This window comes from Pieris brassicae, chromosome 7, assembly GCF_905147105.1.
Source record: "Pieris brassicae chromosome 7, ilPieBrab1.1, whole genome shotgun sequence".
Lineage (NCBI taxonomy): Eukaryota > Metazoa > Arthropoda > Insecta > Lepidoptera > Pieridae > Pieris > Pieris brassicae.
In genome coordinates, this window is record NC_059671.1 from 6,456,302 (window position 1) to 6,482,873 (window position 26,572).

General features: G+C 34.5%; 3 protein-coding genes across 10 annotated transcripts in view; 2 read left to right on the plus strand and 1 right to left on the minus strand.

The window, feature by feature from the left end:
* LOC123711967 (ankyrin repeat domain-containing protein 17) overlaps positions 1–19,480 on the plus strand; it is a 37,030-nt gene extending 17,550 nt beyond the window's left edge. For 3 of the 5 annotated variants that reach the window (XM_045664848.1, XM_045664849.1, XM_045664852.1), the window contains 33 exons: positions 868–952; positions 1,189–1,248; positions 1,804–1,892; positions 2,748–2,891; positions 3,309–3,446; positions 3,629–3,772; positions 4,533–4,693; positions 5,101–5,407; positions 5,681–5,890; positions 6,714–6,986; positions 7,403–7,571; positions 7,913–8,150; positions 8,933–9,065; positions 9,361–9,461; positions 9,720–9,936; positions 10,220–10,366; positions 10,593–10,706; positions 10,789–10,928; positions 11,237–11,389; positions 12,014–12,142; positions 12,649–12,798; positions 13,077–13,233; positions 13,557–13,701; positions 14,074–14,273; positions 14,807–14,947; positions 15,193–15,282; positions 15,835–16,093; positions 16,417–16,505; positions 16,856–17,038; positions 17,370–17,513; positions 18,054–18,218; positions 18,590–18,769; positions 19,127–19,480. In XM_045664848.1, the coding sequence (XP_045520804.1) occupies positions 868–952; positions 1,189–1,248; positions 1,804–1,892; positions 2,748–2,891; positions 3,309–3,446; positions 3,629–3,772; positions 4,533–4,693; positions 5,101–5,407; positions 5,681–5,890; positions 6,714–6,986; positions 7,403–7,571; positions 7,913–8,150; positions 8,933–9,065; positions 9,361–9,461; positions 9,720–9,936; positions 10,220–10,366; positions 10,593–10,706; positions 10,789–10,928; positions 11,237–11,389; positions 12,014–12,142; positions 12,649–12,798; positions 13,077–13,233; positions 13,557–13,701; positions 14,074–14,273; positions 14,807–14,947; positions 15,193–15,282; positions 15,835–16,093; positions 16,417–16,505; positions 16,856–17,038; positions 17,370–17,513; positions 18,054–18,218; positions 18,590–18,769; positions 19,127–19,153 (5,082 nt within the window). In that variant the 3' untranslated portion in view covers positions 19,154–19,480. The remainder of the gene's footprint in view (positions 1–867; positions 953–1,188; positions 1,249–1,803; positions 1,893–2,747; positions 2,892–3,308; positions 3,447–3,628; positions 3,773–4,532; positions 4,694–5,100; positions 5,408–5,680; positions 5,891–6,713; positions 6,987–7,402; positions 7,572–7,912; positions 8,151–8,932; positions 9,066–9,360; positions 9,462–9,719; positions 9,937–10,219; positions 10,367–10,592; positions 10,707–10,788; positions 10,929–11,236; positions 11,390–12,013; positions 12,143–12,648; positions 12,799–13,076; positions 13,234–13,556; positions 13,702–14,073; positions 14,274–14,806; positions 14,948–15,192; positions 15,283–15,834; positions 16,094–16,416; positions 16,506–16,855; positions 17,039–17,369; positions 17,514–18,053; positions 18,219–18,589; positions 18,770–19,126) is intronic. The other 2 variants (XM_045664851.1, XM_045664850.1) reach the window with 2 other exon arrangements.
* Positions 19,481–19,568: 88 nt separating this feature from the next.
* Positions 19,569–23,468, minus strand: LOC123711969 (alpha-2-macroglobulin receptor-associated protein). 4 transcript variants are annotated; one of them, XM_045664854.1, is made up of 8 exons: positions 23,065–23,468; positions 22,760–22,972; positions 22,196–22,406; positions 21,839–22,003; positions 21,428–21,525; positions 21,199–21,288; positions 20,394–20,544; positions 19,569–19,689 (listed from the first exon to the last, which is right to left on the minus strand). In XM_045664854.1, exons 1-7 carry the CDS (start codon positions 23,242–23,244, stop codon positions 20,413–20,415), a joined length of 1,089 nt encoding a protein of 362 aa, XP_045520810.1. In that variant the 5' UTR covers positions 23,245–23,468; the 3' UTR covers positions 19,569–19,689; positions 20,394–20,412. The 4 variants fall into 4 exon arrangements, with proteins under 4 accessions (XP_045520810.1, XP_045520812.1, XP_045520809.1 ...); XM_045664856.1 differs by lacking the exon at positions 19,569–19,689 and having other exon boundaries at positions 20,139–20,544; positions 21,229–21,288; XM_045664853.1 differs by lacking the exon at positions 19,569–19,689 and having other exon boundaries at positions 20,139–20,544.
* A 213-nt stretch (positions 23,469–23,681) lies between these two features.
* Positions 23,682–26,572, plus strand: part of LOC123712035 (E3 ubiquitin-protein ligase RNF19A-like) — a 53,386-nt gene continuing 50,495 nt past the window's right edge. The window contains exon 1 of the mRNA XM_045664951.1: positions 23,682–24,185. Within this exon, the coding sequence (XP_045520907.1) occupies positions 24,056–24,185 (130 nt within the window). The 5' untranslated portion in view covers positions 23,682–24,055. The remainder of the gene's footprint in view (positions 24,186–26,572) is intronic.

Consider the following 26,572-nt stretch of genomic DNA (forward strand, 5'->3'; position numbering starts at 1 on the left):
TTTATTAGATTAATAGATTCACTAAGATAATGCGTTTTAGTCTAACATTGTCTAAATAGCTGAATTCGTTTTAAATTAAACATATTTTTTTTAGAATAGAGGTATATAAAACCCAAAAGCCTGTAGTGTAAAATATTGTAAGACTAAATTTGTAGCTAGACTTCTAGCCTTGGGGTACAGACGGAAAGCCATCTTATAATAATTAGAACTTAACATGACATCACGGTCCTTACTCTCTAACTTCCAATTGCGATACTGACAACCGTCTCAGTAATGAGTTTTTATTCCCCACGACATCAGCGCTACAGATATTTATAGCACTTGCATATACAAATGTCAGGATCGGTTTTGGAACTTGCAGAGAGAGAAAGGGACGGAAATGCTATTATATATATAATATACAACTAAAATTCCAATAGGTTTTAACGCTAGAATTTTCGTGGAATGTTACCAGATACGTTATCATAAATTAAATGTTTTATGTCTAAGCAGAAAATTTTATTGTTAAATAAAATGGTTAGAGCTTAGCTTGCTTTGTATGTAGCATCAGAAAACCATTTTCTTTACATAATTTGTGATAATTACTTCTATATTTCTGCCAAATAAAAACGGCCTTCAAGAAATGGTTTTTTTCTCGAAAATTGCGTTATTTGTAGTTTTACAACTAAAAGTAGTGAACTTTAAAGTTACCACGAACTCTCATCTAGTTAATATTGAAATAACTACGATTACTACATTTGATATTTGACAGTAATATGTATAAATAAATACATTACAATTCATGGCAATTTAGAGTATTTTGTCACTTGACGATGGTCATAAGCCTTTTAATACGTATCTGAAAATTTTATTTCTAAATGTACACAGAGAGCGGAAGCCCTAGCGGGACAAGTTCGAAACGAATCACTGCCAGAGACTGAACGGGGCATGATCGAGCTAACTGATTCATCTGGTAAGTCATTTTTTAAATATTGTAGAAATTATTTTATCTAAATCTAAATATTCGAATCCACAAGCTTCACTACAGTAGAATGATTTATACGTATCAGTGAGATACATTGTCTTGGTCAGTTTCTTAATTAATTTTCATTAATTCAGTCTCGAGTGTGATCTTAAATTTAAGAGCCAAAATGGTAGTGTTGCTTCAACCATATTTCCATGTTATTAAAGGCGATAATTTGTGCAAAGGTCCACCCACGCTTGCCACGTCAGCCTTGCACGCTCTCGATCTACAATTCTGCGCCCAAGGCAAGTTGTTTATGTGTTCCCCTATAACCTCCTAGTGCATAAGGTCTGCATTCTATGTTTCGTTCCGATATTTTTTTTGCTTTTACGGGGAATTCAGAAATATACAGATTTCGCATATACCTTTATCTTATTTTGTTGTGTTGCCTATGTTGGTTTTATTCGAAAATTTTATTGATTTTGGCTTTGTCTGTGTGCTGTACCCCTAAATGTCATAAATAATCAAAATGATACCATCCTTTCGATGGTAATAACAAAGTGTGAATTTCGGCAATTAATCTGAATGAACTTTATTATCGTTTATATCCGTCACAATATAATTTGTAGGGTGATGTAGGGCTTGTTAAATGTTTGTTTTGGTAATTAATAAAAGCTTTGTGTGACTCTCAGCCCTGATGTCTTGCGTTCCGATTTCTGTTTGCGCAATTAAAGCTTGCTCCACGACAACAGGCACATTAGACTAATTGCCTATTCGCTATATATATATCAAACATGCAATCTGATGATAAGACCCACAAAGCATCAATGGGTTATTAATATATAATTGTTATATTGCAGGTGCGAAAGTTCATCCACCCGTCTCCCCGCCTTACCCCCCTCCGAAACATTTATTCCAAGTGCAGCAACTAGCGACTAACGTAAGCCAGGTAAGATTTTTCTTAATACAAATAAAATAACATCAAATGCGTTTAATGTCCTAGCAAACATTCCTAAGGACTATCACCTGTCTATTTTTTATAGAACTTCACATTTACTTGTTAAAATTTGTTTAGACACTAGCCCTTGACTAGGTTACAGCTTTGTAAATAGTATTTATTTAGTGCTAATTTCTCTCGACTGTTATTTGGATTTATTGTCGAAAAAATAATTCAGGTAATTTCTGTTTTTCGGATTAACTTGAGAGTAGAACACACATTACTTAAATTATTTATCGTTACACAATCATAATGTACGTCCAATCCTATTATTTATGACGTTAAACCCTTAGGAGCCGGTTTTTGATAGTTTGGTATACTATATCTAACATCTGCGTTGTACTCTTAATTAATTGTAAAAATAAACGATTTTTATGAGTACGTATCAAAGCCTAAATAATTCTATAGAACACTCCCATACAAGATCGGCCCCGCGCAAAGGCGACACGTAAATGTGCTAAGTTTGGTTGCAAATTCCTTCTTCTAGACGCGTTGCAACGTCTCGGACAGCACATTCATGATGTGGGTGACGTCACGGTAAAAGTCTATTTAGGTACCTATTCGTGTCGTAGGTATTTAAACGTATTTGGTAGTCTTTGTCCCAATAAGAGGCTTCTAGACTCTAGAAGTACGAAGTCATGACAAGTTAGAAGTAGCTTATTATAAGATTGGGTAGATTGTCACGGCTTAGATGAATTGACAAATATTACATTCATTAAATTGTGTCTGAGTTATATAACATTCGACGGATAGCTGTTGGTTCTATTTTAAATATTTATTTCTTCAATAATAAATTTAATTTTCCAGCTTCAATTGCAAGAACTCCAACAACAGCAGCTTCAGCAATTGACGGCGCAGCAACAGCAACAGCAGCAAAAGAAACAACAACAACAATTACAGCAACAATATGTACAGGATATGCAGCAGAGGCCTGAAGCGTACGCGCCGCAAGTGAGTTATAATGCAGTTGTAAAATTTGTAAACAAAATGTCTTAATTTTGCGGCAAATTTCTGGATTTCATATGAATCGCATCCACAATGGACCGTATTTTTACATTGATAATAAACGTATAACTAATATAAAGCCACAAATCATTGAACCTAGATTTCTAAAGCCTACAAAGCTACTTCCGCGCTTAAAGCATTAACTATTTGGAAAATCATCACTTGAATTGTTATAATTATTTTTCGGTACATACGAGCTTCGTATTGAGATGTTTTCTGTTCACCAAACTTTGTTGGACCATGCGTCCTTTTCATATAATTTATTAGTTAAAACAGAACGCAGCCCTATAGCCCATTGAGGGTCCGGTAATTATTGTACGGTTTTTTGTTGTTTTGATTTTGTCTAATAAATGTCATCCGCAGGTGGGTGACGAGGTAAGCGCGGGTGACGGCAACTCGGTGGAAGCGCGTGGCCTGGGCGCGGTTCTCGCGTATCTTCAACGGGAAGTGCCTTCACTCGTAGCCCTACCACCCAATGAGCTCAGAACCCTTGTGCTGCAGGTAAAACACTCATCCCTAATTCCTTAGTATGACGTTTGCATATGTGGCAGTTTTTAAAATTAATATATTGTAGATTTGTAGAATTAATACAATTGTCTATAATTTTTATGAATGTATGCAAGAATAGTAAAAAATTACAAGTCATTTCAAAAACGTAGGTATTTATATTAATTGATATCCAGGTAATGCAGCAGAAGTCCCATGAGCTCCAGCTGGACAAATGCGTGGGCGAGGGCGATGGCAGTGGGGAGGAAGGCGACGAAAGACACGCCAGACGTCTCCTAGCTGCCGCCGAGGAGGCTCTCACTGCTGACTGTGATATGCAAGTGGGTCTTGGCAAATACTTTTTATTTGGATTTATTTAGCTAGCAAAGCTAGGTTAAAACTCGGGGCCTTATAAATATTTTTAAATACAATAGTAATTATAGTATATAAAAACTTAGACTGTATTATATTTGTAAAAAAATTAAGTTAAGAATATATTTCTATCAAATCCCGGAACTGCGAATGTTTAATTATTCTGTGTTTACTCTTTCTCTTAATTTAAATCTCTGTATTACTTTAAGTTGTCTCTTAGCACGAAATGCCTGAACACAATCGTTTATTGGCGATTAGACGACCACCTCATAGACTCGGTCCATGTGTTTTTCCTTTTGGATGTTGTGGATAGTGTAGATCTCTCTCTTCAATCGGCAGCTCATGTCTGAGAGTCGTGTTCTGCAACGAAGCATCTAGAGCGGACTATCTGCTTCCATCGGTTTCTGTCCAGCGCCTCTCCTATGATAGTTACAGATAGATAGATACAGTTTTGAGGACGATGAGTCTCACTTGATCGATCCATCTGCTGGGTGAACGGCCACGTGATATTTTTCCTTCTGCGTTGTTGTTCCGCGTGGTTGGTAACCTCGATCAGTTTCTCGAAATTCTCATCGCCTCTGCGCATTGTATGGCCGAAATTAGTGTAAATAAATACATTTAATTAAAACTATGACCCATATAAACTTTAATATAATTTAACATCATTTTTTATCCGATTTAAGCTTTATGTAAATGGTAATACTTGCATAAACCAATCCTTTGTTTTAGGGCATGCAACTGGTTGGTCAACCCGTGCATGAGTTTCCTGAAACGGTTGCGCCGGCGTCCCTAGAACCTCCCACGGAGTCGAGACCCGATCTGGAAGTTCCGTCTGACCATCACCATCACTTCGCCTTACCACCGCCAGCTATAACTTATGACGACTTTAGGTAAATACCGTCTTATAGCTTTTTATATTTCTTTAACTGGAAGTCGCTAAACTCTTAACAAAATTGTTTTCTTATTTGATAAGCACTGATTTTAAAAGTTCTTTTAATGTTTTTTTTTTTCGAAAAATGTTTGTAATTAATTAAATTTGAAAATGAAATGTTAAGTGATGCGGCTGTGGATGTGGAAAATAAATATTTTTATTTTTTTCTCTTATAACCGATAATTTTTAACATTAATTAATGTCGGGTTAACCGAAAAAAAATTTTTTAAAGCGTTGTACTAGTTTTTTTTATTAAACAATTATTTTATGTGCAATAAAGGGTGAATAAATAAAACCCTCTAAATATCAATATGTTTTCATATTAGTAGTTATATTAGTGCTATACACGTTAATAATATGCAACAGAACGTCATACGCTCCGCCTGTCGTGCCAACCACCATGCCCAGTGACATGCAACCGGGCATGGCCCTCAACTTGTCCCTGCCGGATCTCACGGCCAGCGTCAACGCGGGCCTCAGAGCCGCTATGGCAGCCGGTGTGGCGCCGAGCCTGTCAGCCGAAATGGCACGTGACATGATCGCGGGGCTGACGGGACAGATGCCGGCCGCCGCGCCTGCCCTGCCCACTTCGTACACCCCGCCCCTGCCACACCCGACCAAGAGGGACCATCATCACCAGGCTACCAATACCAGTGGAATTAAGACTAAAAAGGTATAAACTATATTAGTAGGTATTGAGTGAATTATGGTCTTAGGCCCATATCTAGAACGTCACTCAAGCTTCAACCATTTTTTTTTAACTTTCACATATTCGACAGTACTCAAGTGGAGATTGTGGCTTTGATACCTTCTGGAATACGGGCTTTAGATTTGCTAGTTAAACAAAATTAGGTCTAGGTAACGTCGTGTAGAAAATAGTTGTGGGAGCCTTAATTCAGCGGCTCAGTACTTAAGTAATGAATTAAACAAAATTGCTTTATTTTAGAACCGTTTTGGCAATCGCGGGTGCCGAACGGAGACGTACGGTGCATCGCCCCCTCAGCCTGCGCCTGCGGCCTATCCCTCCATGGACGTGGACTCGGAGACGGACTCGAACCACGACACGGCGTTGACCCTGGCCTGCGCTGGAGGTCACGAAGAGCTGGTAGAGTTGCTTTTAGCGAGAGGAGCGGATATTGAACATCGGGACAAGAAGGTACTGTAGTTTTTTTTTTTAATTATTATAAATAATTTACAATTTTATTAATTGTGTGTATGGGATGTGTTCCCTCTGATATAGGTTGAATGCTAATATTCTGTGTTAGCATATTATTATTGATACAAAGGTTGTCATTATAATAACACCTAGTATAAACAATGCTGAAGATAATAACAGATATCTTAATACTATATATATATAATATAAAATTCTCGTGTCACAATGTTCGTTCCCATACTCCTCCGCAACGGCTCGACCGATTCTTATGAAATTGTTTATACATATTCAGTGAGTCTGAGAATCGGCTACTATTTACCTTTCAGACCCCCTAAGTGGGATGGTCACCTCAATATTTTTTTTAAATTTAATTTTATGATACAAAATACAAAAATACATACAACCCTTAATTTTCACCCCTCTACTATCAACACCTATATTTCATTTGCTAATTCGAAAATTATGACTTGAACTCTGAGGTTTATATAGAGAAATATTCACAGAAAAACCAAAAAAAGTTTTTATTCCGGAAAACCGAATAGTTTCTGGGGTAGCATAGCAAAATGTTCCATGTTGGTTTGTACTAAAAAGGTAGGCTAAGTAAAATCACCGTAAGGAGAAACGAAGTTCGCGGGGGCAGCTAGTACATTATTATATAATAATGATACACTAAAAGTTGTTAACCACCATTACCCTACAAAAACGTGCTAAATCAACTATATCTTATAAAATAGAATTGAATATATATGTTTATGGCTTAGGCTTATTATTATTATTTATTAGATGCTTAAAGTTTCTGACAAAAAACATTTATATTTTATAGGGCTTCACACCTCTAATACTAGCGGCGACAGCGGGCCACGAGAAGATAGTAGAGATCCTCCTAAACCACGGTGCGGATATCGAAGCCCAATCGGAAAGGACGAAGGACACCCCCCTCTCCCTCGCCTGCAGTGGGGGCAGATACGACGTCGTGGAGCTGATTCTCAGTCGCGGTGCGAATAAAGAACACAGAAATGTGTCCGACTATACACCCCTCTCATTGGCCGCATCGGGCGGATACGTCAATATTATACGGCTTTTGTTACATCATCAGGTAAGTTGTCGTTCTCTTTATTATTTTGCGATGTCGGGTTTAGGGTAAATTTCAGAGTCCACAGTTTTTGTCTTCATACGTCTTTGACATATAAATTATACTTAATACTAATTATACTCTTGACACTAAATATATTTTTTTATTGGTAGAGGTGATGCCAAGATGTTCGCTCTACAATTATTTTATGAATATTTACCAGACTTTACCAGATTAAATAAGATTTTATTGTATTTACTAAACAAATCAATTTTTCACGATAACATGAACTTATTTTAGTTTGTCTCAGTATTCAGATTTGAATCTAATTCGTTACCTTGCCAGTTTACCATATATGAGCTAATGCTGGTTAGCAATGTAAACTTGACTAAACAAATGATGGTTCAAAAGATTTTATTTAGCGTAATAATGCTATACAGGCGGAGATTAACTCTCGTACGGGTTCGAAGTTGGGAATATCACCTTTAATGTTAGCGGCTATGAATGGCCATACGGCGGCTGTTCGACTCCTATTGGACTGCGGTTCGGATATCAACGCGCAGATCGAGACCAATCGCAATACAGCGCTTACCCTGGCCTGTTTCCAAGGTATAAACACTTTGTCGCAATTTAATTAAAGAGAATTTTCTATTGTACATGTCTTCCAGGTCCTTCAATTTTATATTTGTGTAGATATATATTCAGCACGAGTTTAGAAAATTTGTCGATGTAATTAAGTAAAATCGTCACGTAAATTATTATTAAAAAAAAAAGAATATGTCGTGAATATTAAGAAGTCAGAAGGCTAAGAAGTTTATTAACTGTATAACTAAAAGGTCTAGCTATATAGATTTATGTACCTACCAACCCATAACATTATTTCGCCGGAGTTTTAGAAGGGGCCTCCAGCTGATACGTCATCTGGAACTCAATTATTATTGTTCTCACAGGTCGCCACGAAGTCGTAAGCCTTCTCCTAGACCGCAAAGCGAACGTAGAACACCGAGCCAAGACCGGTTTAACACCCTTAATGGAGGCAGCTAGTGGGGGGTACGTGGAAGTGGGAAGAGTTCTCTTAGATAAAGGGGCTGACGTCAATGCGCCACCCGTGCCTTCGTCAAGGGACACCGCCCTTACCATAGCAGCTGATAAGGGACATACTAAGTTCGTCGAGCTACTGCTGCAGAGGTGGGTGAATTGAACTTAATATATTATTATTCTTTACAATAATCCTTTGTTCCATTTATATAACTTAAATCCATTTACGTTAGTAAGTACAACTAAACCACTAGTACCAACTTACACAACAAATATACAATAAATGAAAAATTAAATAAATAATCCTTCGCGTACACTTGTCTCCTAAGGCCAACAAGCGTACGCACACACTGCCTTACAATTTGCGACTGAGTACCGTCTTCTATTGTACTGAGCATACTGTTCCTACTGCCTCGCAATCTGCGTGAATTGATGCCGATATTTTCCGGCGGATCGCCCCGAAGTCATGAGTATGAGCCTGGGAAACATGTCCGAGGCACTGCATAAGCGTGGCAGTCCCAAAATTATTATATAAAATGCGCAAGGCAATCAGCTACCTGGCCTGACTTCTACAGCTAACCGCTTGTGTAGAAGTTTTTTGGCAGTAGGCCTAAAAAGGGTGATTTTACTAGAATACAACAATGAGCAAACTATGTCTATGCATGCTTCTAAGTGGTAGTGTATTCTTACAATGAATTATAAACAAAATTCATTATTTTCTCTTTGGACCATAAACTTATGCTTCATTTAAACTTTTTGTTTATACTGTATAATAATAATAAATCTTTATTAAATTTGTCTAAAGAAAACAGCTACTTATTTTTTAGTAACTAGTTTTTCTCTTTATTAAATACCGACTAATGAGGTAACTACAATATTTTAAAACCTATATCAAATGCTACGAAACTAATTGTGGTTTATATTTTTTTTAGGCGAGCGGCAGTAGAAGTGAAAAACAAGAAAGGCAATTCGCCCTTGTGGTTAGCAGCGAACGGCGGCCATCTGGCAGTTGTCGAGATGCTGTACGCGGCTGGTGCAGATATCGACTCACAGGACAATAGAAAGGTTAATTACGCGTTTTATTATTACTATGTAAAATTTTATGTCGTGTTTTATTAGTTTATACATTGAATACGATAAAAGTCACAAGTAAACGAACGATATGATTATTGATGCTGTAATAAATGGAAAATTCAAGAAAAGTCAATAAAATGCCAAAAAAATCTTGACACAATATCTATAATGAGGCTGTGCAAAGGTTGGCTAACATCTCATTTCAAAGTTACGATTTAATCATAGATACAAACTGTGTTAAAAACTAATCATTGAATATGTATTAATTAGTATATTTTTTCCTCAGGTATCTTGCCTGATGGCAGCCTTCCGCAAGGGCCATACGAAAGTGGTTAAGTGGATGGTTTGTGTCGTCACGCAATTCCCTTCAGACCAGGAAATGACAAGGTACGTCGTATGTTTTTTTAAATCTAATCTAGGTATTTCTATGAACTGTAAATAATTAGTACAACTCTGTTAGTAATTTGGTTTTTGCATTGCCTTTGCACACTATTTTTTTCTTCTTTATATTTGAAAATTTTTATAGGCGAGTCTTTTAGACATGTGAAACTTATCTCTAGTACAAAATTACCACTAGCAAGATTTACATTGAATCAAGCTAATTTCGGTGGCTGTCTATTATTGATATTATTTTCTTGCTTTTAGGTACATTTGTACAATATCGGATAAGGAGTTGCTAGAAAAATGCCAAGAGTGCGTGCGCGTCATTCGAGCAGCGAAAGAAACACAAGCGGCGAGGGCTAATCAAAATGCTACCATTTTACTAGAAGAGTTAGATGCAGAACGATGCCGGGAAGAGAGCCGCAGACAGGCAGCTGCTAGAAGGCGAGAGAGGAAGAAGAAAAAGAAGATGGAGAAGAAGGTATATATTCTTAAATGAAAATAGATGAATGATCTTTTATACTATATCACTGGTTTCAAGGCTCACAATTTTTTGTATGTATTTTATCAATATATAAATTAGATCTTTTATAAAACCCAGTATAGGTTGTTTTGTTTTATGAATCTAAATTTTTCACTAATTTTTGAAACTGCCCTGACATTCTGAAATTCTCTTATTCGTTAAAATGTAGAATTAGTTATTTATTAAACACGCCATACAAAAGTGTTTTTAATGTTTTATCTATACACGTCTCTTGTTACAGGAGGAACGACGTAAACTGCAAGCGGAGAATGAAAAGAACAGCCTGTACTGCGAAAAGGCATCTGGGGAGTTGTCAGAAGGCGGAGAGCCTGATGATGAGCCCGTGCCCAAGGAGGAAGGTGACTCCGGCATTGACGCCAACTCACAGGTATATCATTTAATGTGACAGAATATAGGAGTACTTTAAGCTCGTGGACAGTTCTATATTATCTATTTCAGTAAAATTGTCATAAATGGGAATTTATTTGTTATAAACCTAACGTTTTGTTTACAAATACTGTTTGACTGTATTCAATGCATGATAAATATCTGAATTAACTTGTGGAAATTTTTAATATTTTTATTATGTAAAAAAATACTTTATTTTTATTTAGGGTTCCTGTTCATCATCGGATGTGAAAGCTCCACCCGCTTCAAGCAAAAGTAAGAAAAAGAAAAAAGAAGAAAAGACACCTCCACCTGCACCTTCTAAGAAACAACCCGATAAAGTAAGCTACCTATAAAAAATACAATGTATTAAACTGTATAGAATATACTTCCTATTCACAAATTCATTTGTAATCTCCATAGACAAAGCCTAAAATAGAGACAAAAGAGAAAGAAGTCATCTCTAAGAGTGAAAAGAAGCAAGAGAAAGAGAACGTTGCGCCTGCGCCTCACGCCACTCCTGTCACTCCGCCTAAGCACGAGCGACGAGAGAAGAAAGAAAAGTGAGTTATATTTTTTGCAATTTATTATTTAACATTTTAATTTATATATATGTATTGTAATTCACATAAACAAAATGATAATGCATGGGTTTGTTACTTATTTTAAAAATGACTTCATAATCATAATATTTTTATAGTAAATAGTTTGAACTCTTAAATTGCATTACATATTTTGATGTTGCATGAACTTTGTGTTGCTTAGTCTATAATTGAAGTAGATTAGTATGTTTATGATCTAATTTATAGTCAAAGACATAAATGTTAAAGGTGTTTGAGGAGTGGGGGCTAAAAGGTGAATGTTGTTGCAGAAAACAAGAAGAAGATGCTAAAAGCATCGCAGTACAGAATATTAACAAATTTGGGAACAGCTCTAGAAAGAGCCAAGTATTTGAATCGTCTAGGTTTAACGTGGAGAAAGACGACGTTGACACGATCGAGAAAAGTAAAAAAATATTCAGCCAGTAAGTTGATGACCAGAGATTATACAAAATAAACATATCGATGTCAAAGTTGATCTGTCTTCGAGAAGCTAGTTTTGGGTATCTGTAGTTAATATTTGATGTGCTAATGCATGTTTATTTTTTGCATTTTATTTGAATGAAATACTGTTATATGTATTTGAATTAAAAAAATACAAAACTAAAAAACTGAAAGTTGCAGTCGCTGATTGCATTGATTTTATAATAATACGCTACATTTAAATTCATTAATATCTTTCATTATACTACTGTAAATGAAGCAGTATGTGTAAAATGTATGTAGTTTTGATGAAATGGGGACTTATTTTCTATATTTAGGATGTTGTCAATAATTGTTTGATTTTTAAGAAGAAAAGACGTACACACACATCAACAGGTACGACATGAACACAACATTCTATTCAGTTCGTTTTATTGAACGAAAATCTTCCATCAAAATAAAACCTGTTTAGAAACAAGTAAGCTTGTTTCGAGCTGAAAGACGAAAAATATATATCCGGAAACGGAAACAAAAATTTACACGTACAATTAACCGCGTGTCACGCATTTCTATAAAAAAATATCATTTATAATTTGGAACGGTAAATAAATAATTTATGTCATTAGGTGGGAGACGGAAGGCAAAAATACGTCCCCAAAGGGACCAACTGCTCCTGGTGCTTCGCGTCGCGAGGAGGGCTGGAAGGAAGTCGTCAGAAAATCCAGCGTTCAACCTCCATCAGCAGTAGAGCCTGGGTATATTTTTATTTTGAATATAGAAAAATGTACTGTTCACCACACATGCGTTAAAGTCAGTTCTTAATCATACGTTATTTACATTAAAAATTTACAATTCTTCTACGTTATAGCTGTTAAAAACAAATACAAAATACATATAATTGTATTGTTTTTTTTTACTTTCTCATCTTGAGTTCCACGACATGTCACTTTTAGATTTTTCGCCTTCAACACATTGCTACGCAACGGTCGATATATTTCCGATACGACTTAGGGGTCTTTAAACACTTAGTTATTATTATTATTATATTAGTGCATTGCTCGTTTGATATCGTCCTTAACTTATATACATTCTATTTAAGACATCGACAAATGTATCGCATCATCTAAGACCTTCAAAAGTAACTAGAAACTCGAACACGATCGCACCTTATAGTGCCAAAGACGACCACCTAGTTCCTCTTTTCCCACAAAGGGCTGTATACTACACACAGTATGAACTAAAAAAAAATGTTTTTTCTTAGATGTAAGAAAGTGTGCGTAGCATCTCATGCGATATCCCGTGTGATCGGTCGCGCCGGCTCGAACATTAACGCGATCCGATCGGCGACCGGCGCTCACATCGAAGTCGACAAGCAGACTAAAGGCCAGGGGGAGCGGATTATTACTATCAAGTATATGTCGTTTATAATTTAAATAAAAAAATTTTTTATCTAAAAAGTACTCTTAAAGGAAGCTCGCCTCCGTAGTTTTACGGTTAACTACTCATCATATTAATGAAATATGAACTGGTTTCATTTTCTCTTGAAATAAAACTTATCACTTAATTTAGTGTAACATTAAAGACAGACAAAACAATAACTCGGCTGGCGTAGCGACCCAAAGTGATTTTTAGCCTACGAGACTAGAAAATACTTCACGAATTCACATTTGTTTATATAAACTTTTGCAGAGGCTCAACGGAAGCTACAAAGCAAGCAGCCAGCCTAATTGCAGCAATGATTCGTGATCCAGAAGCGGACATAGCGCAGCTGTTGCCCCGAGCTAAGCTACCTGCGCCTGCGCCACAGCCAGCTATTGTTAAACCTGCGAAACAACCTACGCCTAAGGTAAACGTCATTAATTTAATGAGGGAAGAAAATATTTATTAGAGTAAGAATGTATTTTATGTCAATTAGGTCCAGGTCATTATATACTATTATTGTTTTTTTTGTTATATATAATTAAAGTTAGCTGTAGGAGTAGGTGCGAATCAAATTATTCTGACCGTAATCTATAATTTACGATATTTATATGAATTAATAATACACTTTTCATAGAAAATAGATGATTTATTATCGGCACCTATCTTTGTTTTGAAGTGGTGTTAAAAGGTTCTGCATATTTTCTGTTTATTACATTTATTATTTATGAGTAAAACTTATCAATTCAGGTGGCTCATACAAGTAGCGTGCCAGTGACAAGTCGAGTAGGTCCAACGACCAGTACGGGCGTGGTAACGAGCGCGCCCGCACCGGCGCGTACGCCTGCCAAGCAACACACGCCTGCGAGACCGCCCACACGGACGCATACACACCGTTAGTATTATTATTATCAAAAGTTCTTATATCATATGAAATTCATTTTGTTGTGAGATTATTTATTATTAAAAAATCTTCATTAACCTGTGTAAACCTTACTGCAATTTCTGAACAATTGTGTTAACCCTCTGAATAAATGAGTCTTGGGTATTTCTTAAGTTTTTATGAATAAAGGAGAATGTCCAATCAGAAAATTGCAATGGCAATCACTCCAATGAGAATATATCACAGAATGTGTTTTTTTAGAACTACAAGTTAATAAGAATATTTCAGATATTATTATTATAATAAATATAATAGTGATGCACACAAGTATCTTCAGAAATATATTTTAATTGTTTGTTTGTTTGTAATTAATTGAAAACACAGCCATCACAACACCAAGCAACGAAAAGCGTGCCCCAAGTGCCCCTGGCGCCCCAATAAGCGCAGTTAGCTCGAGTACCGCGACCGCAAAGCCGGGCGCGTTGTCGTACACGGGCGCCATCGTGGGCGCTAGGAGCCACACTTTCGCCGCTAAACTCACTGCCACGCCTCCTCTGGACACGAAGCCAAGGCCTACCACACAGGTAAATAGCAATATTTGTTTACTATGTGTTAATTATAATTTATTTATTAATCAATCCTTTCTTTATAATACCTTTTTACTCTACACCGAATAGAGAACAGTGTTTAATATCTATAAGAATTATTAATGATTATGGTACTCCGTGTTCTTTAATTATTTTCATTTTAAGAAAAACATTTTTACGAGTGGATTTTTCTGACTAGTTATTGTTGATATTGTTCCTCTAATTATCAAAGTGTACGAATTTATATTATATATATATATTTACACTTAGTCAGTATTGTTTATATTATTTTCTTGATACAACCATACCATACCATTTTTGTATATTATATGTTTACCTTCATATTTTATCACTTAGCACGTATTGCCTAGGAGAGATCGCTTATTAGCGATGAGGCCGCCCGTCATTTATATTTGTTATAGTGTTGTTTTCTGACTAAATAAAACTGTACTGTACGTACCTTAAATTTGGTAGCATTTTGAGGCATCAAAGTTTAATAAGGAATCACAACTTGATATATCCCGTTACAGGTATGCGCCAGTCCATCAAGTGCGGCGAGTAGTGGCGCGAGTTCGTCTCCTCTCAAGAGCCGTACACCGCCCCCTACTCCTCGGCCCCCTCTGCCCACACCCCCTAGATCTGACGACCCAAGACTCGTCGAAAGACTGCAGGTATATCTCATCACCGTAACTAATTACATTACTATGTCTCTTTTATATTTACAATAAATAAAAGCATTGAAATATTTTTAATAGTAATAATTTTTATGCGACTATTATGGATGATATTTTATGTTTTGCTTCGATAATTGTTATTTTTAGACAATAATATTGCTTCAATTCTTTCTACAGGTGTATTTCTGTTTCATTCATCAATTTATATTATTAAATACTTATGATAAATATGTTAATAACAGCTAAGCCCAGACAACTCCAGTACGTGGAGCAATGAAGAAAACCCAGTGAATACATCTACTTCAGCTCTACACATCAATACTACCCCGCAGGTTAGTATCAAATTAGATTTAAATTATCAGTATAAATTTGATATTTTTGCATTTATATTTTAATACAGTTTTTTAAGGTGAAAGTTAACATTTTTACGTGTACGAATATTTGTAGCAGATTATTGTAATATTGGTATTAAATATTTTAACGCGTTTTGTAGACTACTGTTTGCAAGCGAATGAAGTAAGATTGATACATTTTTTAGTACTAAATATGAGTCTTGTACTGAAGTGATTTTATGTAAACTAAACCGACTTCAAATACCTGTCAATGTCATTTACCGAGGTACATAAATTATACATGTCTCTTCCAATAAATACGTGGACATACAAAATTTTTCACACATGCTTGGAAGCCTCAATAGAATTCCAAGCATTTTCTAATCATAACAATATCACTTATCAAAATCGGTACAAAATTGTTACTCTTCTAAAGTACAATACGTACTACTTATTTTTTTAATAAAGCTGGTTAAATGAAATCAATTGTATTCCAATAGCACATATTAGAATGTAACTTTTAACATTACTTTTTTTTGTATGGTATTATAGTCAACCGGCAGCGCTGGCAGCAGCGCAGGCACCCAAGAATACTCTCTCTTCCACGCGTGTCACCTCCCTGGCAACACAGCGCCAGGTCCCGGGGTATGGGGCGAACCGTCGCATAGCGAGCCTCCGCCCCCTCAAGTCGACGCTAGCAAGGCCCCGGGATATCGTGGGGCAGGCGGCTGCTCACCCTGCTCGAGGACTTCCTCCCACGGCTCCACGCCGCCGCCTTATCACCAGCCTTACCATCAGCAGAATGCTATAGGTATATATTAACTTTAAATTGTTTTACTTGTGACTTTAATATTATGTTCATGACTAAGAAGAAGGCTCCCAATATTAGCGGTTTCCATTTTAGTGGCACCCTCAATAGATTTAATCACTAATAATATATCTATTACCTTACATCACCTATATACGTCATAATATCGGAATATGAATATTCGTGATATAAACCTTTTCAATATTCAAAAACGAAACAGATACATTTCTTTTAATCTATAGTATTTAACATAAAAACTTGGATAATTCAAAACAATGACATATCATGGGTCAAATCTTAGTTTACTAATAAATTGATATATTTAGGTAACAACATGAACGCTATGGACATGAGTGGTTTATCGCGGAACGGACCCATGTACCAAGATAACTCGCGAAATGGACACAACATCATGGTATGTTTGATTCCTCTCAATATTAATTGTTAACACATAATTAACTTTAATATCTACTTGATAACCTTACATATTGTATATAAGATATAATTTAAATTATGATATTATTTTTATCCATTGTTAGTTACTATTATTATTACTAAAGATTAAGAATGTTAAAATACTTTATTATCTTAAACTATTGAGATGATATCTCAAAATTAGGAATAGATTAAGTAAATTATGACAACACAAGTGTCAAACATTCCATAATTTAATACATTTGTTTTGACAGACAATCATTACTATTGTTACACGTTTTTTATACTCAAATATTTGGGATTAGTGTTTATAATTTGTTTATGTACCAGGTGTCTATGTCGAGCGGCGTTGGCCTCGGTTACGTAAACGTGGGCAACGTGGGCAATGTGGGCAGCGTGGGTAACGTGGGCGTGGGTGTGGGGGTTGAAAACGTATCCCGACTTAACCCTAGAGCGCCTGACTTTGCCCAACGTCACCCTCTGCTGCAGCATCAGCACAAACACGCCGCTCAGGTACGTACATTTTACCACTATTTTATAGAATTTGTTTACCCCTCATTGTACTATTTTATTGTATCTTACTTAAGAATAAAATTCAGTTCAAACATATCTATAATATTGTACTATACATTTGTGTAAAACTTATTTTAACGGATAAAAATCAGAATTAGTTTCATTATTTACTCAGTCATTCATAGTCAGCGAGTAAAATTCTGAAACAGCAGAAACTCAGTCTTCTTTTTTGTCCTGTACATAAATGTATTGGATTTTGACACGTCATACATAGTTCGAGCTTCTTCTTTCATGTAGTATTTTTAATATATTATTATTAAATATATTTTAGCAACTATTCGCAAGTGCAAGTAACGCCGGCAACCTGAGCTCGTTGTTGATGTCGTACCAGCAACACCAGCAGCACCAGCAACATCCCCAACATCAGCAGCAGCAGCAACCGCAGCCGCAGCCGCAACAGCAACATCCTTACCAGGTATTTCATATGTACATTTGGATGTTTCTAGAGTTGAAATAGATTACTGGTCTTTCCAGACTGTCCATATAAAAAAGATTCCTTTTATTTAGTAAATATCTAAACTATTTATCTTCTACTCAGTCTCATACTCTTCGTTGATACAGGTAAATATAATATACAAATAATTTCGAATAAATTTGTTGTCGCATTGAAATTGTACACTGTGTGATCTGTAGTCTTGAGTATAGTCTGTATTGTTGACATAACGTGAAACAATAGAGCCAGAACTATTAAGAGTTATGCAATTTTTTATTCTACTAGCCGTACCGTACTGTTTCATCCGTTTCATCGTAGTAGTAGCTAGGTCGTAGCGTCGTCCAGCTCAAAAATAAAGTTTCAAATCACACCTTTAGCGTCTCGGATCAATGTCGAGTTAGCTCGTTCAATCAGAGGAAAGCTAAAAAAAGAAATAATACTTCCCGTTTTGAGAATTTTTAGAATCGGTTATACAACATATATTCATAATATTAGTTTAGATTTAATGTAATGTTTATATAGTCACTCCTGGAACGTGGTGTCGGCGTCAACTCAGTGGGCGTGGGTATGGGCGTGTCCTGGGCGGAGGAGGAAGAGCGCAAGCCCAGGCCCATAGGCACAGAACGTGCCTGGAAGCTCACGGCCGGAGAAGACTGGCACCACCGCACAGACCACGACAGATACCAGGTGAGGCAGACATTTATGTACCTACCAGTCGTGTAGACTTATATTCGAACCGCTATTATTTTAAGTTGTGTTTTGTAATGTTTTTGTTATTGATTTAGAGTTTATTAGTATTAAAATAATCTATACTAAAATAAAAATTGAACGTTAATTACGATACAATAAGTAAGGTTTAATAATAAACACAAACAATCTCACAAAACCGGCTAAGATTAACGTAGACAAAATATATAAATGAGCGGTCTTATTACTCTAAAAGCAGTTATTTTCAGACAACCTAGAAGACGTATATAATCTAAACATTAACTACATTTAATATAAAAAAAATGCACAAACTATTTATAATTTCTTAAGTATTATTATTGACCTTACAGCAACAAGGCGTGAGCGGAATGAGCGGCGTGGGTAGTGTAGGTAGCGTGGGCGTAGTGGGCGAGGCGTACGGCGGCGCTACCACGGCGGCGTTTTCGCTGATGCAAGCTCTGCCCCTGCACTACGTTCCGCCCGAACATCCGCATTGGGACCGCCCCCCGCAACACAACAACGACAAACCGGTGAAGCAATATATCATTTAAAAACAAAATAGGCTAGATCGTATATAAATATAATCGAATATCGAAAATTACTGACTGTCGAGTACATTGGTAGAAAAAATTGTATGCTATTCTTGATTTCAAAACTATAGAAAAGTTTGTTTCTATATCGACATACCATCACGGCCTAAGTTATTCTACTAGTTTTTGTGAATTTTGATCTTGGCTCACTTATAGAAACTGGCTTATAACCCTTTATGACTATATTCATAAGGCTTACTCACAAACTCACTATTACATTCAAAAACACAAAACTGTTGCATACATGCGACAATGATAAAACATTTTTTGATACTAAATGATGTACTTTTGTTCCAGCAAACGTGGAGTAAGTGGAATCACTAGCGCGTGCCCCCACTCGTATCCGCGTGAACGTAACAACGTTGTAGATATTAGCGAGAAAGATATATACAGAATATATGGTGAGCGTCCGCCATTTAGACAAATTATTATTATAGTTGTTACTCGGCGCCATTAGCGCGACTAGCTAGTAGCTGCGCAGTCTACGCCGAACCGAATGTAATTCTGTTCGCCCAGCGGCCCGCCAGCGCCTTTACTATATTTTACTATTTACGGCATAATATTCGGAAAACGAGCCGATACGGATTTTCATAACGTGTATCAAATTCGCTTGTACATGAAGATTAAATATCATATATTAATGCACCGTAACCACTGTTTTTAATGCCACCTGCGGTTTTATTTCAATACTTTTAGTTTGGGTAAATGTATATTTAAGTAAATTATTACGAAGACTTACGTCTCGAATATGGTTAGCAGGATTTTCGGTAAGTTCAAATAAACCGTTGTCAAATAATTTGAGTGTCTTCTTGAATAGGGCTTGTTAGGTCGCGAAGCTTTGGTAGATGGCTCTACAGTACCTGTAACGGCCAATGAGAGTAGCTTATTTAAATTTAGAATTCGGTCATGTATTTTATAACCAATCAGATGAGAGTTGTATTGTATAGCAATTTGACTGGATATTTTGATTGGCGCGGTAACCTTTACTGAATATTCACTGCCTTGATACAAGAGATCGCCTCATGTTGCCTTGTCTATAGTTATGCAAACTCATCATTTTCTATAGTTATATAAATAATAAAATATATTAAGAAATAGCACTCTTATTTCTAATACCCTAACACAACTAAAGGGTTAACTGATGAGATCATAACAATACTTTAGTAGTTCTTGCATCTGGTGAGCCATTTACTCGTATAAGGAGCTACCTACAGAAGAAACTTATTTTAAATAGTTTGGATTTTCGTTGCAAATATGATCCTTCACCTGTATTACATGACAATTTGGGGATTTAGGTATAGAAAAAACGTTGATAACAAAATTATATTTATTAGAGATTCATATTATAGTTATTAAGTTGCTAAGTTTAATGATCACATATATAAATGCACTGAATATTAAGTAGTGAGAAATTTTTTGTCTTCCACAATATTAGTTCACTTAAGATTACAAAAATAAATTGGCTCAACATCTTATTAATCTTAATCGTATAATATAAATAATTCTAAAAAAAAATAGATAAAAGAACAAAATTTTTCAAAAAATATTAACTGGCCTCAATAACCTGTACAAAAGTATCCAGTCTACAATTCCGTATGTCTCGCCATGATCCTGCCTTCGAGGTCCGCGTGCATCTTCTCAACTTTTCTCGAGTGCTTTTTGATGAGCTGTTGCTGGTCTGCGAAATGGTCCATCTTATCGCCCGCTGCTGCTACCTATGTTCAAAACAATTTAAAACTACATTAAAATACATTGTATATTCTAATCCTTTTTAAAGCCAAATGGCACAACAGGAGTGAGGTTAAAATATAGTGTAAAAAAGATACTACGCAATAAAGTCGCAAACACAATATTTGAATAAAAGATAATTATTAGAGTACGAGTACTAATCGTTTCATTAGCAAAAATGCAATGATGTTAACGGGATTGTAAAATGGAATTTGGGAATATTACAAAACCAAAATTTTACAAAAACAAAAAAAAAAAAGCTCATCCTATTGTAATAAGTATCTAATTGCCTAGAAAGGTGTTATGCCATTTTTTTATTAAACAAAGCAACCTAAGTCAATTTAAAGGTACAAGCCACATCTCAAATTCCTAAACTGAATGCTACTAGTAAACCCATATATTTTTTAACTTGTGCAGATTTAACTTAACTACTTGTCTCTTTACGAATAAATACATATATGCTTCTAATATTACATTTCTCAAAGCCAGTTCTCAAATCAATGGCTTTGTTGACAGGGTAAACAAAATTTGGCAGAAAGAGACATAAGATGACTCACTATTTAATAGTGCATTTAGCTGATTTATTAGTTATAAGGGAGTAAATGGTAAAAGTACAAAAAGCTAAACAAAAAAAAAATAACCTTAGAATGATGTTTGTCGAATTTGCTTACTTGGTCTGCATGCAACGTGCGAAGCTTCAGTAGTCGCGACTCGTAATGCTGCAGTTCCACCTATAATAATATTACAGTTGTAATAAATACTAAAACCATATTGTGATTTGTTAGTCATACAATCTTATGTATGTGTCTTGTTTATAAACAGAAACATGATTTATGGAAACAGCCAATTATATGTATATATTATAAATACCTTCAAAGAAGCTAACTCATCTACAGTAAAATTGGCCACTGCTGCCAACTTCCACAACCCTTGCACTTTTGGTTCAATGAACTCTTTGTTTGATGGTCCTAGAAAGACAGTCACATTATTTATCTGATAATATTAAATTAAATAAATATGTTAGGATTTGAGATGATACAAATATGCATAATTAAAGAATTTCTAGTACATATTTGATGTTGAAATGACTTGACTTAGGTTGTTCTGCCATTGCCGTTGCTTTACCATACAATGTAATGATTCTTTCGATACAAAGATAACTCCCAACTACAACATGCACACTTCCATCAGTAGCACTATATAGATATTACACTGTATAATTTAAGCCATTTAAATGATTCTATCAAAAAACATTGGTAGCAATTGTCTAAGATTAAATACCTCGAGCTGCAATCCTGTCCAATCTGTCAAATCCATCTCGAAGACCTCTGTGCTTCTCTCTCACAAGATTAGCTTTGTCAACAAAATCTTTTGTCAAATTCTCCCCATTATCTTCTACATAGTTGATTTCATTAAACTTGTCGAGTTCCTCATCATTGACAGCATCTGAAATAGAATCCATCATGATATTAATAAACATTAATATAGTCATATCATGGACACATCTGTTCATTCTCATTGTCATTGTTTTAGTACCTTAAATTTTCTTGATGTAAACCAAAAATACTTATTTTATTTATTTTAATGATACTAAAGGCAGAAAAAATTGTTTAATAAGATTTGCTAAAATATATTTACTTTTATAACCATCTTTTTCTCCTGCTTCCATATTAACTAAAAGATCATAGTACTGATCAATTTTCTCCTGATGATGACTGAATTCTTCTTTTAGAGCTGCAAGCTCCTCACTGGTAAAGCCTGAAGCTTCAGCTTTAGCCCACAACATATTCAGCTTTTTGTCTTTAAATAAACTTTTATTGATGAACTTATCTGATACCTCATTGTACATCTGTAAAATAGATAGAAGGGGAAAATTTTAAATGTTTTGAGGTTTAATTAAAAAATCTATGTATATGGTAAAATACAGAAATGTTAACAATTATGGAAATGCATTCTTATAGCCTATCACACTCTCGTACTTATAGGTTATTAAATGAGAATCAAAAAATATAGACAAAATAAAAATTATAACATTTACAGGAAATAATTATAGCTATTATTACATGTATTGTTATCAATTTTTATGCCAATGAACCCAAGGGTCATTAACACTAGAATCTACTTTATGAAAGAAAATTGAATGAATGAATATATAAATTTTATATATAGAAAACGACTTAAGAAGATAACTCTATTTAGTACCGTATCCTGCTTCATCCGTCTTACAGAATTATCTTCAAAGTGTTCCCTAAGGCCATAATTATCCATAATAGATGTAAGTTTCCTTCTTAACTCAGCTTCTTTAAGTCCTTCCTTATCTCCACCTTCACTTCTCACTCTTTTATATGTTATTTCTTGTTTGTCTTGGATCATCAAGTCACTATACAATGACTTTAACTTGGGCAGTGTTAAGCGCTATAATATATCAGATACAATTAAAAAAGAGGACAGTCAAAATAGATGAAAAAGTTGAGAAAAATAGTTAATAATTTATTGTATAGTAATACCTGTTGAGCTTTAACCCATAGAAGATTAAGTTTATTCATTCTAAAAGGTTTGTCTAATTTTCTAAAATCTGTATCTTTCTCATCTTTGATATTGGCTGACCGAGAATATTTATTTTCACAATAAACAACATGAATCAATATCGCTACGACATAAAAAACAAAAGGTCTATGTAAAAACATTTTTCTTTAGATGTAGTTTTTGAAAGGTTCAAAATATAAATATATGTAAAGTGTACAATTTTATATGAACTAAAAACAGAAAATATACAGCATAGAGAAGACTTTTTCTCTTTACGAGATTACACTAGTAGAATTAAAAGTGCATTTTTTTAACTCAAATAATAAATTTAAAAGCAACTAATATACAAATAGCCCACTTTCTCATGTATCACTTCAACCATAGCTATAAGATATACTGATAAGTAATCTGTGGAGTGTAGGTTGTGGAACATACACGAGACAGATAATAAAGGGTTCAGTGTAGCTACCTTATATTATTTTATTGACTTATGAAGGGACAAATTTTGTTTTGTGAGGAAACTCGAAAGATTGACGTTGACAGTATATAAGTGGACAATAGTATTTTTAAATAAATAGATTCACTTTGACAGTCGAGTTTTATGCCTTGTTGCGTTGTGTTGCGCTTGTGTTGTGAAATCTGTAACATAAAAATGCATTTTTTGCAACTTTCCAGTTACATGTTCGAGTCTTACTAATTTTAAGTGAAACAGGTTGTAGTTGGTCACTTTTATGGGTTATTTAAAATCCGCTTTTTGCATAAAATCATATTGATGTACCAGTAACAACAGCATCTGACTTCGCGGCCGTAAGCAATCGTCTGCAATACTTTCTCTCCGATGCGTTGAGAGTGGGTTGTTACTTAACACGGTTGTGTAAAGGGGACAAGCCTTCGAATCACTAATGATAATTCACAAACAGTGCCCGCTAAGAATTCTTTAAGTGTAAGTGTGATGTGCATGAGTTTGTCGTAATGGTGGAACGCGAAGGTATGCGCCGTGGCGGAGGAGGATGTGGTTGGGGAAGCGGGGTCTTCGGGAGATGGTCTCTGCGACGATTGCTTTTAGACAGCCCTTTAGTTGGCCGTAGACTTGCTCGTTCAGGTATGTACTGCTTGATATAATATTTTTGTTAGTAAGAAAATAAATCTGTTGTTTATAATACTTCTTACACAACTTACAATAAGAAAAAATATCATTTGAATTTTATATTTACACATAAAGGAAGCACATTAAATAAATAGGTCATTATCTCTTTTATTGTTCCATGACCTTTATTTGCTATTTCTTTATTTATTAATTAACAGTTGTCTAGTTATTAATTATTCTTGCCAATGGCAAAACAGATTTTAGTTGCTGTTCACAGACTATATATAATGTTAGTAATAAACATAAATTGTAAAAGCTGAGACCAAACTGAATTTGTCAAAGAAAAATTTTTAGACTACCCTCATTACTTTACTTTTTAAATAAAGTGTTTTATCATCTTTCAAAGTCTTAAACCTTAACCCACTTACTTAACCTTTGTTGTTAGTGAAGGTTGTTTCTTATATATTTTATTTTGTCTATCTAGGAGGCTATCATCTTGTTTTCATATATAAATAATATTGAAATATTTTAGAAACCCTATAATTTTTTGGTTATTAGTCTAAAATATATTTTTTATGTATTTTATTATATTAGTTTATTTTGCTTGCTATTTTATTATATTAGTTTATTAATTCATATTTGTATGCAGAAAGAGAATTTTATCAAATATATATACAGTCAAAACCATTTACAACAACATAATTTAGAAAAAATACTGGTTATACTGATCAAATCAGAGGTCCAGGCTGAATTCTATTGTATTAGATACTTAATAACAACATCATCAGCTGTTATGACTATCTGTTTTTGTGACCAAATATAAATGATCCCTTTGATGTTGTTATAACGGATTTTGACTGTAGATACATTTTGTTCCACAAAATATTATCGAAATATGAATTATTTATGCAATGATAGAAAATCTTCAATTATTTTCTTTTATTACTTGCAGATTAATTATAATAAAATAATAGTAGTACCATTTCAATGCATATAATAATATGCAAAATATGTTTAAGTTAACTTTATGTTTATAATGACAAAAAGCAATTTAAATACTTAATTATCAAGTTTATATTTTAACTTGAAGTCAGTTTTTATTTATTTTTTTCTATCATAAAGTTGATAAAATGATAGATAAATAAAAAAACAAATAACCACTTAAAGAAAAGGTAGGTAGTGCCCTGCTGGTCAAATAATAGTCATTATGCTTTCTGTCATAATAAACTTATAATATGATTATATATATATATATATCTCACACATTTTTTCTTCACATAAACTTTAGTCCTTTTACAATTTTATGTAAAGAATGAAAATTACAAAACATAATTCCAATTGAATAATTAATTTAAAGTTCAATACAATTGTAAGTATGCTTCTGTAACATCACTAACAAATTAGATAAGATTATCTAACAGTTTATATTGTATACGTAAATGTTTGTCTGTAGTGAGATGTTTGTTACTCTTGGACAGATAAATGAGATTTTAGACTTATCAATCACAGGTATTTAACTATGTATTATAGTTACATAGATAAGTATGGTGTTATACACTTGAATAAAGAAATAACTGTTAAATAAAATACGCATTCACCCATTAAGGTCAAGTAAATTAGTATTTTGAGTTACAATTTATAACCTGCTTACATTTATAATTATGAAGATATCCGAATATTGTAACTATGTTACCCTATATATACTATTTACTTATTACCATATTAATATTATCTTATTTAAAGCATAAAATAAAATCTTAATAAAAAAATATGCATTTTCCATACTTTGATACATTTCATAGTAAGGATTTGATGCCTTTTAATATTATGTAAACTATTCCTTTGTTGAGTTCATAAATAAATATATTACTTTTTATTAGTCGCGAATCATCAACATCTTCTGTGGCTAATGATTCTTTACAGATTGAAAAAAACTATTAAAATGATAAAATGTAACGTGACATAACCCATAGTCTAACTTTTCTTTTCTGATTCTCTGATTATGGTAGGTAAAAATAGTACAAGAAGGCATTAAAGTCTGATCAGACCTTCATGGTGAAACTTGTTTTTTTTAACTATATCAGTTTTGATGTATTGAATTGTTAGTATTTTACTAGCAAAACTTATATGGCTTATAAAGACTATATTCCTAAAATGTAGATTTTTACAGTAATATCATTCAGATGGAATGTATCCTGCCTGCCATCAGAGCGTTGTGTTTGTTGTGTATTTGTACTCGAGATGTACTCTAAGAGAAGTCTCGACTCTGATTATCACCCCTTAACCTTAAGTGTTACTCTCAAATATTACTATTTCATTTCACTCCGGAGCTTGGAGCTGCTATTTGGGCATTAAGGTATAATTCAAGACTCGCTGGGCGGTTCAGGTCGTTAATATTAAGC